This window comes from Lacerta agilis, chromosome 5, assembly GCF_009819535.1.
Source record: "Lacerta agilis isolate rLacAgi1 chromosome 5, rLacAgi1.pri, whole genome shotgun sequence".
Taxonomy (NCBI): Eukaryota; Metazoa; Chordata; class Lepidosauria; order Squamata; family Lacertidae; genus Lacerta; species Lacerta agilis.
In genome coordinates this window covers 89,287,507-89,302,556 of record NC_046316.1, presented here as the reverse complement: position 1 = coordinate 89,302,556, position 15,050 = coordinate 89,287,507, and the positions used below count along the sequence as shown (strand labels likewise).

Genomic DNA, 15,050 nt, shown 5'->3' with positions numbered 1-15,050 from the left:
TTTTGTTTCAATATGTATTTTGTATTCTCATTTTGTATTTTTGTTGCTGTTGTGAGCCACCCTGGGATCTTCGGCTGAAGGGCAATATACAGATATAATATAATAATTTCTATGTTGAGTCAGTATACCTCAATGCCAGGAATGGGTTGCTGCCTTCATGATCTGCCTATAAGCTCCCCTGACCATTAGGTCCAGTCATGTCCGACTCTCATCTCACCTTACTGGCCAAGGGAGCCAGCGTACAGCTTCCAGGTCATGTGGCCAGCATCACTAAGCCGCTTCTGGAGAACCAGAGCAGCGCACGGAAACGCCGTTTACCTTCCCGCTGGAGTGGTACCTAGAGTTGGCTTCCAGCCAAGAGAACACAAAGGTACTGTTTTTCCCTTATGGAACAGTCTCCTGAGTAAATGTTACTTTTACTAAGTTTAAGTCTGCCGTCTGGGATCCAATTGTGAACAGATGATTTCTCGTGAGTAAACGTTTTATGCTTTTATAGAAGACTCTGTATTGTGTTATTTTGAGAGGGATTAATGGGTAAAATACCGGGACATTTATTACAGAGGTTTTAACAAACCTGAGCAAGCTATCTGCTGCGTGTGTGTGTTTAAAAGGGGAATGAGAACTCTGCTAATTTCTGGGACTTGTAAACACAAGTTGGAATAGGATATCTTAAACAATATATTCTCTCCTGCATCCCAAAACATTCCCACACTTTGCCTGGCCACCCCAAGACACCCCCCTTAAAAGTAGGGGGGGTCCACCCTCTCTGCAGCTGCTGCATGCGGTCGAGCAAAACAAAAGAGAGTGAGAAGCCAAGGGCATTGGAGCCAGCCTGGTGGGGTGTGGAGGAGGATCGGGGAGACGTTTCCTGGAGAAGCTGGAGGCAGGAGAGTTATAGCTGAAGGAGGAGAGCTGGAGATCCTGCGCAGAATCCGCGGAAGATGGAGCAGGTGGGGGGGGCGAGCTAAGAGAAGTGAAGCTGTGCTTTGGCACACCACCCCATGAAGCGGGCTCTGGGCGGGGGGGGGGGGGAGGGAGGGGGGAGTTCACGTTAAGCTCACCTTTCTCCTAGGGCCGTAAAGGGGATGAGGCAAAACCGCCAGTAGCACCCCAAAAATGTGACTGCTGGCATTCAGCCTCCCCCCCCCCAACCCCGCCATGGGCTGGGTTTTGAGCACAGGCAAGTTGTGTGTATGTACAGACTCCTGCCAAGTCTCTCTCTCTCTCTCTCTCTCTCTCTCTCTCAGTCTACCACACTTCGCAGTGCTTCCCAGGGTTCATGAGGGAGCCGACGGGGCATTCAAAGTGCTCTACAAAGTCCGGCGAGTTGCTGAGGGTGCCGATGACGCGGAACTTGTCCGGGCTGTGCGGGTCGGTCACCAGGCCCTCGTGCGAGCTCTCCGGGGTACGCACCGAACACCAGACCTGCGCCAGGAAGGAGATGTTTGTTTATTTCATTTATTTCTAAGATTTATATCTCTCAACTTTTCTCCCGAGGAAGGAGCTCCACCGGGCGTACGTGGTTCTCTCCCTCCTTATTTAATCCCCGCAACAACCCTGTGAGGTAGGTCAGGCCGAGGGGAAGTGACTGGCTCGTGGTCACCCTGGGAGCTTTGTGGACAAGTGGGGGAGCTGTTCGACAGTGGAATGGTCTCCCTTGAAGGTCTTTTAGCAGAGGTTTGTTTGATCATCTGTCACGGATGCTTTAGCTGAGATTCCTGCATTGCAGGGGGTTGGACCAGATGACCCTCGAGGTCCCTTCCAACTTCACAATTCCATGAGTTTCAAGCAGCATCTTCATGTTGCCCTGTACAGGCCTTTGGCTCCATACCCAGCTGATCATTCTGTTGAATCCATGGCTGGCGCTGAACTGGGCTCCAGCAGTTCCCACCCAAGAGATGGAACTGGAGCAGAACATTGCCCTAAGGACCCTGTGAGCACCATGGTACAATGACAAGGCACTACATGGCAACAGTCCCTCCAGCTCTCTGGAGGTTTCTCCAGGCTCTTTCTTGCCTTGCTGCTTGAAAACCATTATATTATTATTATTATTATTATTATTATTATTTTATTACTACTACTACTACTACTACAACAACATTTAAATTCCACCTTTCCTCCAAGGAACTCAGGGTGGTGCGCATCATTCTCCTTCCTCCCCCACATTTTATCCTCACAACAACCCTGTGAGGTAGGTTAGGGCCAAAGGATAAGCAAGACTCACAGAATTGCAGAGTTGCAAGGGACCCTGAGGATAATCTAGCCCAACGCCCTGCAAGGCAGGATTATGCAGCTGTCCCTGTGAGTTTGTTTGGAGCTTTGAGGGTTAAAGAAGCTCAACAGTTCGCTCCTCCCACAGGGATGAGGATGTGTCACAACATCCGGGTTATCTGCTGTATGCAATGCCTTTGGGATTTATGTGACGCACCGTTTATTTCTTGTTCAGTCCTGCCTTCACCTTTGAGCGGACAAGTCCTACTTTCACTTTTGAGAGGATCGGAGAGACCGGAGATGGCTTCTCAATCTCCGGGGAAAGCTCTGTAATTTATATGCTTGTAAATAAAGCTTACTTGCTTTAATCAAGCCAGACTTTGTGGGAGTTTAATTGCTGGCACGAAAGGCACACATACCGTTGCACACGAAGAAGAAGAAGTTCTGCTTAGAAGTTTGAAGAAACACTCTGCTACAGCACTGGAGAGGCAGGAGAACGCAGAAGGGAGCGTTGCTGGACACCACTCCAAGTGCTAAACTGGTTTTAAGGCTTTTCCAGTTAAAACCAAAAGCCCACAGTCCCAAACAGGGATCGAACCTGCAAACCTTAGCGTTACCAGCACCATGCTCTAACCGACTGAGCCATCCAAGCTGATCATGACTGGCCCAAGGTCACCCACTGAGTTTCATGGCTGAGTGGGGATTTCGGACCTGAACTCCCATTGCCTCAGTTTGACACTCTAACCACTGCACCACACTGGGTTTCTTTACATGGAGATGCCAGGGATTGAACCTTAGCTTTCCAGTACTGAACTACCGGGGTGGTGGTGGTGGTGGGGGCTCCTGGACTTCTGAGATGGCTTGTGCTCATTATCTTCAGACCTGCCAGGAGGACTGTTAACACAGGGGTACTGGCAGTGGCAGACAGAATGCGCATGGATGTGGGCAGGGAGATATTGGGCATGGGAAGTTTCTGTTTCTCATTCCCCCACCTCCAAGCCATGAGTTACCTGTGCAAACCCTAAGAAGAAGAGCTGGTGGCTTGTGAGGTCCACGGACGGCAGGCGCTTCTCCTCCCCATTCTTTTTCAGCCAGACTTTGTAAGCCTGCAAGGAAAGCGAGAGCAGAGCCTTTACTTTTTTATACATATATATATTTTATTTTCTGATATAACAATACAAAAACACAAAAACAAAACAACACACCACAAAACAACATCAATACAAAACATTATCATAAATTCACTTACAACTTCTATTACATTGTCTTGGTGACTTCCTCACACCCTCTCCTTCTACGTACACTGCATCACACCTGTAGTAATTCCCTATCCTCATATTATAAAAAAAAATACTATTAAACTTATTCTTCTATTTCTAATACAATTCCTAACTGTAGCCTATTACTTCTATCTGCTCTTTTCTTAAATCTTTATTTTTGCATGAGTTCTTAAATATTCCTTAAATTTCTTCCAATCTTTCTCCACCGCATCGTCCCTCTGGTCTCGGACTTTCCCGGTTAGTTCTGCGAGCTCCATGTAGTCGATCATTTTCATCTGCCATTCTTCAACTGTCGGTATCACTTCTGTCTTCCAGTTCTTTGCTATTAATATCCTTGCTGCAGTCGTGGCATACATAAAAATTACTCTATCTTTAACTGGGATTTCCTGGTTCACAATGCCCAGTAAGAAGGCCTCTGGTTTTTTTTTTAGTAAATGTGTTTTTCAACACCTTCTTAAGCTCATTATAAATCAACTCCCAGAAGTCTTTTACTTTTGGGCATGTCCACCACATGTGGAAAAAGGTACCTTCTACTTGTTTACATTTCCAACGCTTATTACAAGAACCATGATAAATTTTAGCTAATTTAACCGGTGTTAAATACCATCTGTACATCATTTTCATCATGTTCTCTCTCAAAGTATTAGATGCTGTAAATTTAATGCCAATTTTCCACATCCTTTCCCAGTCTTCTAACATAATATTATGACCAACATCTTTCGCCCAGTCAATCATTGCCGACTTTACCATTTCATCTTTTGTATGCCACTCAAGCAGCATCTACTTCTGCTTCATTGACTATGCAAAAGCATTTGACTGTGTCGACCACAGAAAACTATGGCAAGTTCTTAAAGAAATGGGAGTGCCTGATCACCTCATCCGTCTCCTGAGAAATCTCTATGTGGGACAAGAAGCTACAGTTAGAACTGGATATGGAATAACTGATTGGTTCAAAATTGGGAAAGGAGTACGACAAGGCTGTATATTGTCTCCCTGCTTATTTAACTTATATGCAGAATTCATCATGCGAAAGGCTGGGCTGGATGAATCCCAAACCGGAATTAAGATTACCGGAAAAAATATCAACAACCTCAGATATGCTGATGATACTACCTTGATGGCAGAAAGTGAGGAGGAATTAAAGAACCTTTTAATGAGGGTGAAAGAGGAAAGCGCAAAATATGGTCTGAAGCTCAACATAAAAAAAAACTAAGATCATGGCCACTGGTCCCATCACCTCCTGGCAAATAGAAGGGGAAGAAATGGAGGCAGTGAGAGATTTCACTTTCTTGGGTTCCATGATCACTGCAGATGGTGACAGCAGTCACGAAATTAGAAGACGCCTGCTTCTTGGGAGAAAAGCAATGACAAACCTAGACAGCATCTTAAAAGCAAAGACATCACGACAAAGCTCCATATAGTTAAAGCTATGGTTTTCCAAGTAGTAATGTACGGAAGTGAGAGCTGGACCATCAAGAAGGCTGATCGCCGAAGAATTGATGCTTTTGAATTATGGTGCTGGAGGAGACACTTGAGAGTCCCATGGACTGCAAGAAGATCAAACCTATCCATTCTGAAGGAAATCAGCCCTGAGTGCTCACTGGAAGGACAGATCCCGAAGCTGAGGCTCCAGTACTTTGGTCACCTCATGAGAAGGGAAGACTCCCTGGAAAAGACCCTGATGTTGGTGAAGATGGAGGGCACAAGGAGAAGGGGACGACAGAGGATGAGATGGTTGGACAGTGTTCTCGAAGCTACTAACATGAGTTTGGCCAAACTGCGGGAGGCAGTGAAGGATAGGCGTGCCTGGCGTGCTCTGGTCCATGGGGTCACGAAGAGTCAGACACGACTGAACGACTGAACAACAACAAGCAGCAAGTTATACATTCTGGAAAGATTTTTTCTATTTGGTTCTACCAGTTCTGTTTCCAATTTGGATTTCTCAGACGAGAGCAGAGCCTTTACTTCCTAAGCGCCTCCCTCATCTCGGCTGCTGAGAGAAAAGACACCTTGCAGAGACAACCAGCTCAAGACCTGCCAGGCCTCTTCCCCCGGGCCCGCCTTTTGGGTGGGTGGGGGGCGCACAACCTTTCCCCGGACATGCTACTTACATTGTACGCTGCCTTGAGCCCCCCGTTGTCAGCGATGTTCTCGCCCAAGGTCTGCTTGCCATTGACATGCTCCCCGTTGACAAGGTACTTGCTGTACTGCTCCGTCATGCATGCCGTCCGGTTCTTGAAAGCCTCCAGAGATGAGTTCTGCCACCAGGGACGCAGGTTCCCTTCTTTGTCGTACTCGCGGCCTGGAATAAAATCGCCTTGCTGAACTGGGCTGAAGGTTTGTCTGGCACAACGCCTGAGCTCCCACAGCAGCCAGCAGGTGCCCCCAAAGAAGCTCGCAAGATGGGCTTAATAAAGACAAGAACCCCCCTTTCCTTTTCCCCCCCTAATCAGGTGTTTCCTGGCTCTAGGCATGGACTTACAAAAGAGCAAGGAACTCTAGGAAGCTGCCTTATTCTGGGCCCACCTCATGCATTAATGTGGATTCTTACTGCCAAAGTGCCTGGGGCAACCCAGTGAGATGGGTGGGGTACAAATAATAAAATTATTATTATTATTATTATTATTATTATTATTGGCAGTGGATCTCCAATAAGGGACTGATCCTTCATTGTGCAGATCAGGTGCTGGAAGTTCTTTAATTGGCAATGCTAGGGTTTAAACCTCGGCTACTGGCTTGGGTTCAGCTACAACCAAGTTACGGCCAGCAAGCTGCAGTTTGGGTCTTTCGGTTCAGTTAATGCTGTGCATCCTTTGCATTTTTTAAAAAAATCAGAATTCTATGCAGAGGTAACCTACTTCCTGCTGAATTAAGGAAACCTACGCTTTACATATGATCCACACGCAACCAATCTGTATGCACTTTCTTTTTGCACAATTTGTTCAGCTGCTACAAGGCACGGAGAGTGCAGGGGAACCAAATCTTGTGCTTCTCACCAATGCAAATCCAACTCCGTCGCTACCTGCTTTCTGGGTTTTCTGCCAGGCGTTGCCCACACACTTTCAGGCGTAACAGGTAGAAACTTGCTTTGATTCAAAACAAAAGATCAGATGACCAGGAGCAATATTCTGTGCCCATTGCTGCACTCCATGCTTTATCTGCGCTGAAACATTGATGTGTGTGAAGTTTGGAGCTTTCAGGGTTAAATAAGCTCAACAGTACGCCCCTCCCACAGGGAAGATGTGTCACAACATCCGGGGTATCTGCTGTATGCGAATGCCTATGTGATTGATGTGACGCAGTGTTTGGGTCAGTCTTACTTTCGCTTTTGAGCGAACTGGAGCGGAGATGTCGTCCGTAAGCCCGGGAGTGTCCATGATTTATATGCCTATAATTAAACCTTGATTTACTTTAAACAAGCCAGACTTTGTGGAATTTATTGCTGGCACGAAAGGCACACATACCGTTGCGCAAGAAGAAGTAAGAAGTTTGAAGTTTGAACAACTCTGCTAAAGCACTGGAGAAGCAGGGAAACGCAGAAGGAAGTGTAGCTGGCCACCACTCCCAAGCTGGACACCACTCCACCACTTTTCCAGTTAAAACAAAAGCCCAACAATGTGGAATGCACACAGTCTTGCACTATGGCTCCTTGGCAGCTGGCCTCTGCTAGACCTCTGAGCAGCTGCTTCTTAGTCATTCCCCCATACATTAGAGATCCTCAACTCCATTCTACCATACAGGAGGGATTATCTCAGATCCAGGAAGGGCTGTGGCTCAGTGGCAGAGCATCTCCTTTGCATACAGAAGGTCCCAGGTTCAATCCCTGGCATCTCCAGGTAGGGCTAGGAGCGAACCCCGTCTGAAACTTTGGAGAGCAAGTCACTGTAGACAATACTGAGCTAGAAGGAACACAGTGGCTTGGCTCAGTATAAGGCAGCTTCCTATATTCTGAGGTTCCCTGTGATTCACACCCTCCTTCCCTCCCAGTAAGGCACAGTTGCCCTTTGGGTCCTGCACCATCTACAGCTGTTGAGCACTGCAATGCTGGAAGAGTTGAGTTGCCCTGGGCAAAGGATTCCCCAGCTTTAAAGGAAAGGGGACCTGGGGGGGGGGTTGCTCCTGAAGTAGCCTTAAGCAGCTGTGAGTTAAAAGGAGAGGAATGGATCGGTGGGGTTGTGGTGGCAATGAACTCCCTAAGCTGCCAGCTGTGGCCCACTCGTGCAGAGATGATGAATGCTCACCAAGCGGATGGAGCAGGAGCAAAAGCAGCACAAAGAAGCCGGGAAAGATGACTGGAGGTGTCACCTGGGGAGAAAGGATTGCAAACAGGTAGGGAAGCAAGTGGACCGCAGAAAGGAAAGGGCGGCTTGATGGCAATGGCGGAATGGAAGCTACCATGGAGATAGGTGCAAGTGGGGAGCAGGGGAAATGAATGGACAGGCCAACCAACAGGAGTCTTTTGGACAGGTCCGGCTCAACCCTATAAACCAGGGGGGGGACCTGTGGCCTTCTAGACATTGTCGGACTCCCACCCCCATCAGCCCTGGGCCAGCTGTGTGGGATGTTTAAAGTGCAGCCAAACCACCAATTCATGTTTTGCTAGATAGGCACATGATAGGAGCTGAGTTTTCCTGTGAACTTGCAAGAGAGGACTCTGGTTACAGGTAGGTAGCCGTGTTGGTCTGCCATAGTCAAAACAAAATAAAAAATAAAAAAATACCTTCCAGTAGCACCTTAGAGACCAACTAACAAGAACAAACTTAGTTGGTCTCTAAGGTGCTACTGGAAGGAATTTTTTTATTTTTTATTTTGTTTTAAGAGAGGACTCTGAGAGAGATGCTCCCATTGTGCCCTGACACGAGGGAGGGCATACCTATTTATATTCTCCTACCTGCCTGGGAACACCCTCTTCTTCTATTTCTTTCCACTCTGCCAGTAATGTGAGAGTCTCTACATCTTAAGCTAGACCTAAGTATGTCTTTGTAATTGAATTACCATTTTAAGCCTCCCTGAACAAAGCTGCCATATTTGTTGCTCTTCAACAGGTATCCAGAATGAGTAAATGTTATTTTTACAAAATAGAAAATTCTTTCCAGTAGCACCTTAGAGACCAACTGAGTTTGTTCTTGGTATGAGCTTTCGTGTGCATGCACACTTCTTCAGATACCTGAAGAAGTGTGCATGCACATGAAAGCTCATACCAGGAACAAACTCAGTTGGTCTCTAAGGTGCTACTGGAAAAAAATTTCTATTTTGTTTCGACTATGGCAGACCAACACGGCTACCCACCTGTAACTGTTATTTTTACCTTTTACAAGACTGTGTGATTGTTGTTTTAAGAGGGAGAAAAGAGAATCCAGCCTGCCTTAAAGCATCCTAGATTACTTACAAGGCTAAAACTAGCCTATCTAAACTTCCCTTTTAAGCCAAGGGATGCCCTCTACTGAACTCACAAACATGAAGAAGGAAGAATTATATCTAACAAATAAATCCCCTCCTAGCATCTATTCACATCCCAGGCATGGCCAATGGCTGGGGATGATGAGAGTTGGGCGTCCAGCAAGGTCTTCCTAATGCAATCTTGGAAGATGTCTAGGGAGGCTCACAGCGGAAACAGTTCAAGCTTTGCTCTGTTCTGGTCATGGCTGATTTCCCAACCGCCCCCCAGAATCCTCTGCGGCATCAAGGTGACCTGTTCTGCCTAGGGTGGCAAAAGCCCTCAGCTGCCCTTGCTGTTGAAAAACCTGGCTAAGGCACGAGATACTAGGAAGTCCAATGGGATGGAGCCAGGATAACTGGGGAAGAGATGCCCAAGGAACATAAAGAGAGGTTCGTTCCACGGGCTTCATCACGATTTGTTACGGATCTAAAGGCCCACGCAAGGCAACACCAACCAAAGGCCTCCCTCGTAGGAGGACAGACAGCACATGCATGCAAGACACCAGAAGCCATGAGCACTGGTCCGGCGATCCAAGCGCCTTGCTCCTACCTTGGTCGTCGAAAGCGTGGGTGAGCTCGTGCCCCATCACGACACCAATGCCTCCAAAGTTAAGGGCCCTCAAGGGAAGAAACCAAGAGAAAGCAAGAGGTTATGGCCCTAGCAGGCCACCTTTGGTACACAGTTGATGGGAGGTAATGTGAGGTCATGTCTGAAATAAAATTAAGGCACCTTTGGACGCAGCATCAAAGGGGTTAGGTGTCTTGCATCACACATTGTGTAGCACAGGAATGGGGAACATATGACTTGACTGATGCCGCTGGGACTGCCAATTCCCATCAAAAATGGGCAACTGGATGTTCTGATGGGTACTGGTGACTAAATATAATATCTGGAGTGCCACAGCTTCCCCATCCTTTATGTAACAAACATTTCTTCGGCTCTCCCCCCCCCCCTTTTATTAAATACGGATCGCCAAATATAGAGCCTCTCTTTCATTTTCAAGTAGCACAACAGCGTTGTTTCACACTATAAATAGATGCAAAATAGTGGAAGAAAGCCTGAAATTAAAGCCCTTCCTTTCCCCTTCCAGGAACGAGCACTGGCTAACTATAGGCCAATTATGGTGCAATTAAGTAATGCTGGGTCCCCTCTGATCAGGAAGCAATTACTGGGGCAGGAACAGCAAGCAAGAAATTTCTAGTGGAAGACGTCAGGTGGAGTAGCTCTGCAACTCCCCTGCAAGTTCGGGTGTGTGTGTGTGTGCGTGCCAGAAATAGCCACACACAGGAAGGCCACCACCACATGCCCATCTCAGTACGGATCTGTTTCCCCTCCCTGCACGCTAGGCAGTTGCAGACCTTCCTACCAAACAATCAAAAGACCCAGACATACTTGGGGTGGTTGTGAGCGTAGAAAGGAGCTTGCAGGATTCCCGCAGGAAAGACGATGCCGTTCTTGGTGGGCAGGTAATAAGCATTGACCGTCTGAGGGGTCATGCTCCACCTGGAGAAGGAACAACAACAAAAATTGGTAGAGGAAGTTTGGAGGAGGCATTATTTGTTCAGGACCACGGCTAGCAAAAGAAGGCTTGAGGCTGGAAGACCCTAGTAGAGAAGTGTTCCCCAACTTGGTGCCCTCCACTTGTTTTGCACTATGGTTCCCACCAGCCACAACCAGTGTGGCCACGTTGCTGTAGAGAATGAGATTTAGGCCTCAACTGCACCATGTGTTTAAAGCACTATGGTGCCACTTTCGACGGTCATGGTTCCCCCTCCCCTAGGAGTCCTGGGAACTGTAGTTTGTTAAGGGTCCTGAGAGCTGTTAGGAGACCAGTATTCCCCTCGCAAAGTCACAGTTCCCTGGGAAGAGGTTTTGACAGTTTCGCCACTCCAAAAACTGTAGCTCTGTGAGGGGAATAGGGGTTTCGTAACGACTCCCGGCACCCTTAACACACTACAGTTCCCGGCATTCTTCAGGGGGGACCCATGGCTGTTGAAAGTGGTATGATACAGCGTTATAGTTCAGATGGGGCCTAAGAAATTGCAGAAATGACACGACAGCAGAGCTCTTTCTGGCCTATGCTGCTTGAAACTCCTTGCTTGAATGCCCTGTCCTATGGAGAGGGAAAAACTCCCTCCATATGAAAAGCTAGCATGACAAGAAGATGTTTAGCCTAGCCTCTCCCTGAGATGCTCGCTTTCCACACGCGGCGCGGATGAGTTTGCTTGCTTTCGTGTGGGAAAGCATTCTTTGTGAAATCAGCCGCCTTCAGTTAGATGTGATGCAATTAAAAAAGGTTATTTGATTGTCTGTGGATTTGAAATTTCTGGAAGTCTCAGTTTCATGCTGACCAACCCATCCATGCCATTCTCCTGTTCGAATTAAAACATGACCCTAAACTCAATCAATGTAAAACCAGGTCATTCCCATCTCCACCCCCACCCCGTTTGCCTGCATTGAGGTCCAGTTCCTTGGCTGCAATCCTGACCGTGTCTACTCAGAAGTAAGCCCCATTGAATTTATTGAGAATTACTCCCAGGTAAACAGGATTAGGGTTACTGCCCTAGTTATGTAAGTCTAAGGTGTTCTAAGATATTTTCAGAAGCAATCATTCTGGAACAGGATCAGCCCCAAGGTGATTGAGTGTGGACCTTCCCCTCTCTGGGACACTCTTTGTAAGGGTTGACACCAGTGACGCCATCTTGGGAGAGCTGGAGAAATTTAAAATGGCAGCACGTGGGTGCCCTGTGCCACTGCCAGGCAAGCCTGTTGCCAGGGGCTGACCAATGAAGCACACTTTGCCAGGGGCCTCCTCAAGCCTGGAGTCAAGTCTTCCCTGTGCTCCACCGAGCTCAGATCCCCCTGCCCTCCTCCTGCCATCTCTCAATGAATGAGAAGGGCAACAAATGTATGGAGAGAAACCTTACTGGTCCCGGTTGGGGGGCTTCCTCAGCTGGTCTGCCATGAACCTGGCCGAGAAGTTGTAGAAGTTCAACATGTTCTGAAAGAAGGAGTCTTCTGAGACTTCGTACTAGAGAGAAGAGCAGAAAGGAGATGTCATGGACTTGCTGGACAAAGAGGAATGGTGGGAGGCACCAGCTGGTGAACCCCCCCCCCCCAAGGCATAGCTGTCAAGTATCCCGTATTGGCCGGGATTCTCACGTTTTTATACGCGTTTCCCGCTTTTATCCCGGATGAATCAAAATCCCGTATTTTCCCGGGTTGTGGGCGGGGCGCAGCATGATGGCCAGGCCCTTGGGCGTTCCCGCCCGGCAGAGCCGGCCCCTTCTCAGTGCACAAACTCTTCTTGCCGGGCCTGGGGAAACAAAAGGGTGCGCAGCGAGGCTCGCTCGGATGGAGGGCAGAGCGCGCGATGGCTGGCTGGCTGGCAAGCCGCTCCTCTTCCTCACCCTTGGAGGAGGGCCGGCGGGGCGAGACCAAGCAGCAAAAAAAGCCCCAGTGAAGGAGAGCGCCTTGGATTCCCTCCGTTCCCGGGCCCACGCTGCAGGCGGGTGTGTTTGTGGAGGGTGCGGGGCCAGCAGCTAGGGCAGGGGCAGCCCCCTATTGCTCGTGCGTCGGCGCACCCCCACCAGCCCACCCACTGGGAAAGGTGCCTCTTTCTGCAACAGGGAGAGCGACCAACCCTCGGGGCAAAAGCGGAGGCCGGGCGTGCGCTCGCGCGCCCTCACACAAATAATGGCGTCTCTCTTTTGTGCAGCCAGCGGGGGTGAGGGTGGGGGGACACAGAGCGAGAGGCGCCGAACAATACACGAACCCAGGCTCCACTCCACTCGCGACCCCTCTTTCCCCACCCTCTTCGGAAACAAATTATGTGGGAAGCGAGGCGCGAAAAGAGAGAAAGAGAAGCAGACACAACCCCCAGCCCGCCAGCGGGCTGGGGGGACAAATAGCATCGTCGGGGCAGCACCGACGCTGGAGCGCCGGCCCGCCACACAAAAGCGACGGCCAAGGCGCGTTCTAGCTGCTCCGCCCACTTTTGCTTCTGGCTCCGCCCACCACTGCCATGTGACTGTCAGGTGAGGCTGCTGATCCCTTATTTTCAGATCCGAAAGTTGACAGCTATGCCCCAAGGGAAGAAGGCTCAGAGCCCAGGGAGTGGTGGTGGGTCGATGATGAGCGGCCACAGGGAGCAGACTGGGAAGAGGATGTGTCAGAAGCTGAAGAGGTAACAGGGCTTAGTGAGCCGGGCAAGTCTGTGGCAGAGGGAAGCAGAAGCAGGAGCGGAGGAAGGCCAAGAGGCAGAGATGAGTTTGACTGGTGAAGAAGCCAGGGTGTCTCCCCTTCCTGCTGCGACAAGCTCCCATGCCCCTGGTCTCCCAGAACCAGGAGAGGCATGAAGAGGGTGGAGCTGAGACTGGCACATTGGTGTAGCCTCAGATTGCTTGGGAAAGACCTGGGAGAGGAGGAGATTGAGGCAGCCATGTGAAGGTGAGGATCTTCAGCCTCCACAACTGCCCCATAGGGGCAAGACCTACCGAGAAGAGTTGCTATGCTCCCTGGGCCTTTGAGAAGGGCACAGAGCGGGATTAGCATGGGTAAGAGGGAGTCCTAAGGGCTGGATACACAGGCCTGGAGGAGCACATTTGGCCCCCAGGCCCAAGGTTCCCCACCCCTGGGATAACACGATCAAGTTAATTTTTATTACTAGAACCCAAAGACCCAATGGCCTAGGACAGATGAAAAACAATGGACAACGCAAGGGGTACAGATGCCAAATGCAGACAGTGGAATGCTCATGAATACCTGCCTCCTAATAATCATGAATGATAATGTTATGCTTGCATCCAAATAGGTTCATTTGGAGAGAAGCAGTCCTTGAGGTAATAATTACGTTTCCTAGGATTGATTGATTGATTTTTGCAACTGGTGTAAAGTTTGAGAAGAGACCTGTGTAGGGGAGATGGTTGAGCACAAGAAGCTAAATCGGCTTGCGTGGCTCCCCTCCACAACTGTATGTGGGATGTAATCCACTGTTGTTGTTGTTCAGTCGTTCAGTCGTGTCTGACTCTTCGTGACCCCATGGACCAGAGCACGCCAGGCACGCCTATCCTTCACTGCCTCCCGCAGTTTGGCCAAACTCATGTTAGTAGCTTCGAGAACACTGTCCAATCCACTGAGGGCAGTCAAATACAACATTCCTTGTTTTGCTAGAGTGGACATGCAAGGGAATGCTTGTTCTAGCCAGTCGAAACTTCCTGTTCCTCCTGGCCTGGAGAATCCTTCCTTGCATGTGACTAGTAGGTGGGCGTGATCTTTCCATACCTGGTAAAAGGCCAAGTCACACCTGCTACCTTCTCTCTTTTCCACATTCCTGTTTGTCCTGTCTGCTTCCTGCATCACCTGCCAACCAGCAGTCCCCTTGGTTATCTCCCACATGGGGAAAACCTGTTTGTACTTTTAAGCATCAAGCCTGCCTTTAGGGATCACACTGTGCTCTGCCTGACTGTGAGTAAAACTTCTTTTTTTTACTTACGAGTAAGATTGCGGTGTTTTTATTCTTTTAGGAGGGATTCAAAAGGGGTCTTACCAGGAATATTAGAACATATCTCAATCTGGGCAAGCCAGACTGAATTGCTTATTGTCTTAAGAAACTCACACGAGTTTGCAACCAGCTTTCTGCCGCGTAAGAAGGGGAATGCACTCTGCGAAGTGAAGAAACTTGCTAGCGCAAGTTAGGAAGGATATTAGTAAACAATATATCCTCTCCTGCCACCCTCATGGATCACTGCCTTGTTGTGGCGAAGGGGCTTGAATTACTCAGGGAAGCTATGGACAGGTCAAGATGGACAGGTCATAGTGGAGAGTTTGGACCAAACGTGATCCACCTGGAGGAGGAACTGGCAACCCACTCCAGTATCCCTGCCAAGAAAACTCCATGGACAATGTTCTCGAAGCTACTAACATGAGTTTGGCCAAACTGTGGGAGGCAGTGAAGGATAGGCGTGCCTGGCGTGCTCTGGTCCATGGGGTCACGAAGAGTCGAACACGACTGAACGACTAAACAACAACAACAAAGCCACCCTCAGCATTCCCACACTGTATTTTCCCATTATTCTTTCCAAAGAACAGAAGGCCGTTGAAATGAAACTTTGGGGACC

At 48.8% G+C, this 15,050-nt stretch overlaps 1 protein-coding gene across 2 annotated transcripts in view; it reads right to left on the bottom strand.

Annotated features, from left to right (window-relative positions):
* Positions 1–1,227: 1,227 nt before the first annotated feature.
* The window catches only part of ECE2 (endothelin converting enzyme 2), a 55,414-nt gene continuing 41,591 nt past the window's right edge, over positions 1,228–15,050 (bottom strand). For both annotated transcript variants that reach the window (XM_033150792.1, XM_033150793.1), the window contains exons 14-19: positions 11,859–11,962; positions 10,324–10,434; positions 9,481–9,548; positions 5,603–5,793; positions 3,222–3,317; positions 1,228–1,425 (exon numbers count right to left, since the gene is read on the bottom strand). In XM_033150792.1, coding sequence (XP_033006683.1) covers positions 1,249–1,425; positions 3,222–3,317; positions 5,603–5,793; positions 9,481–9,548; positions 10,324–10,434; positions 11,859–11,962 — 747 coding nt within the window. In that variant the 3' untranslated portion in view covers positions 1,228–1,248. The remainder of the gene's footprint in view (positions 1,426–3,221; positions 3,318–5,602; positions 5,794–9,480; positions 9,549–10,323; positions 10,435–11,858; positions 11,963–15,050) is intronic.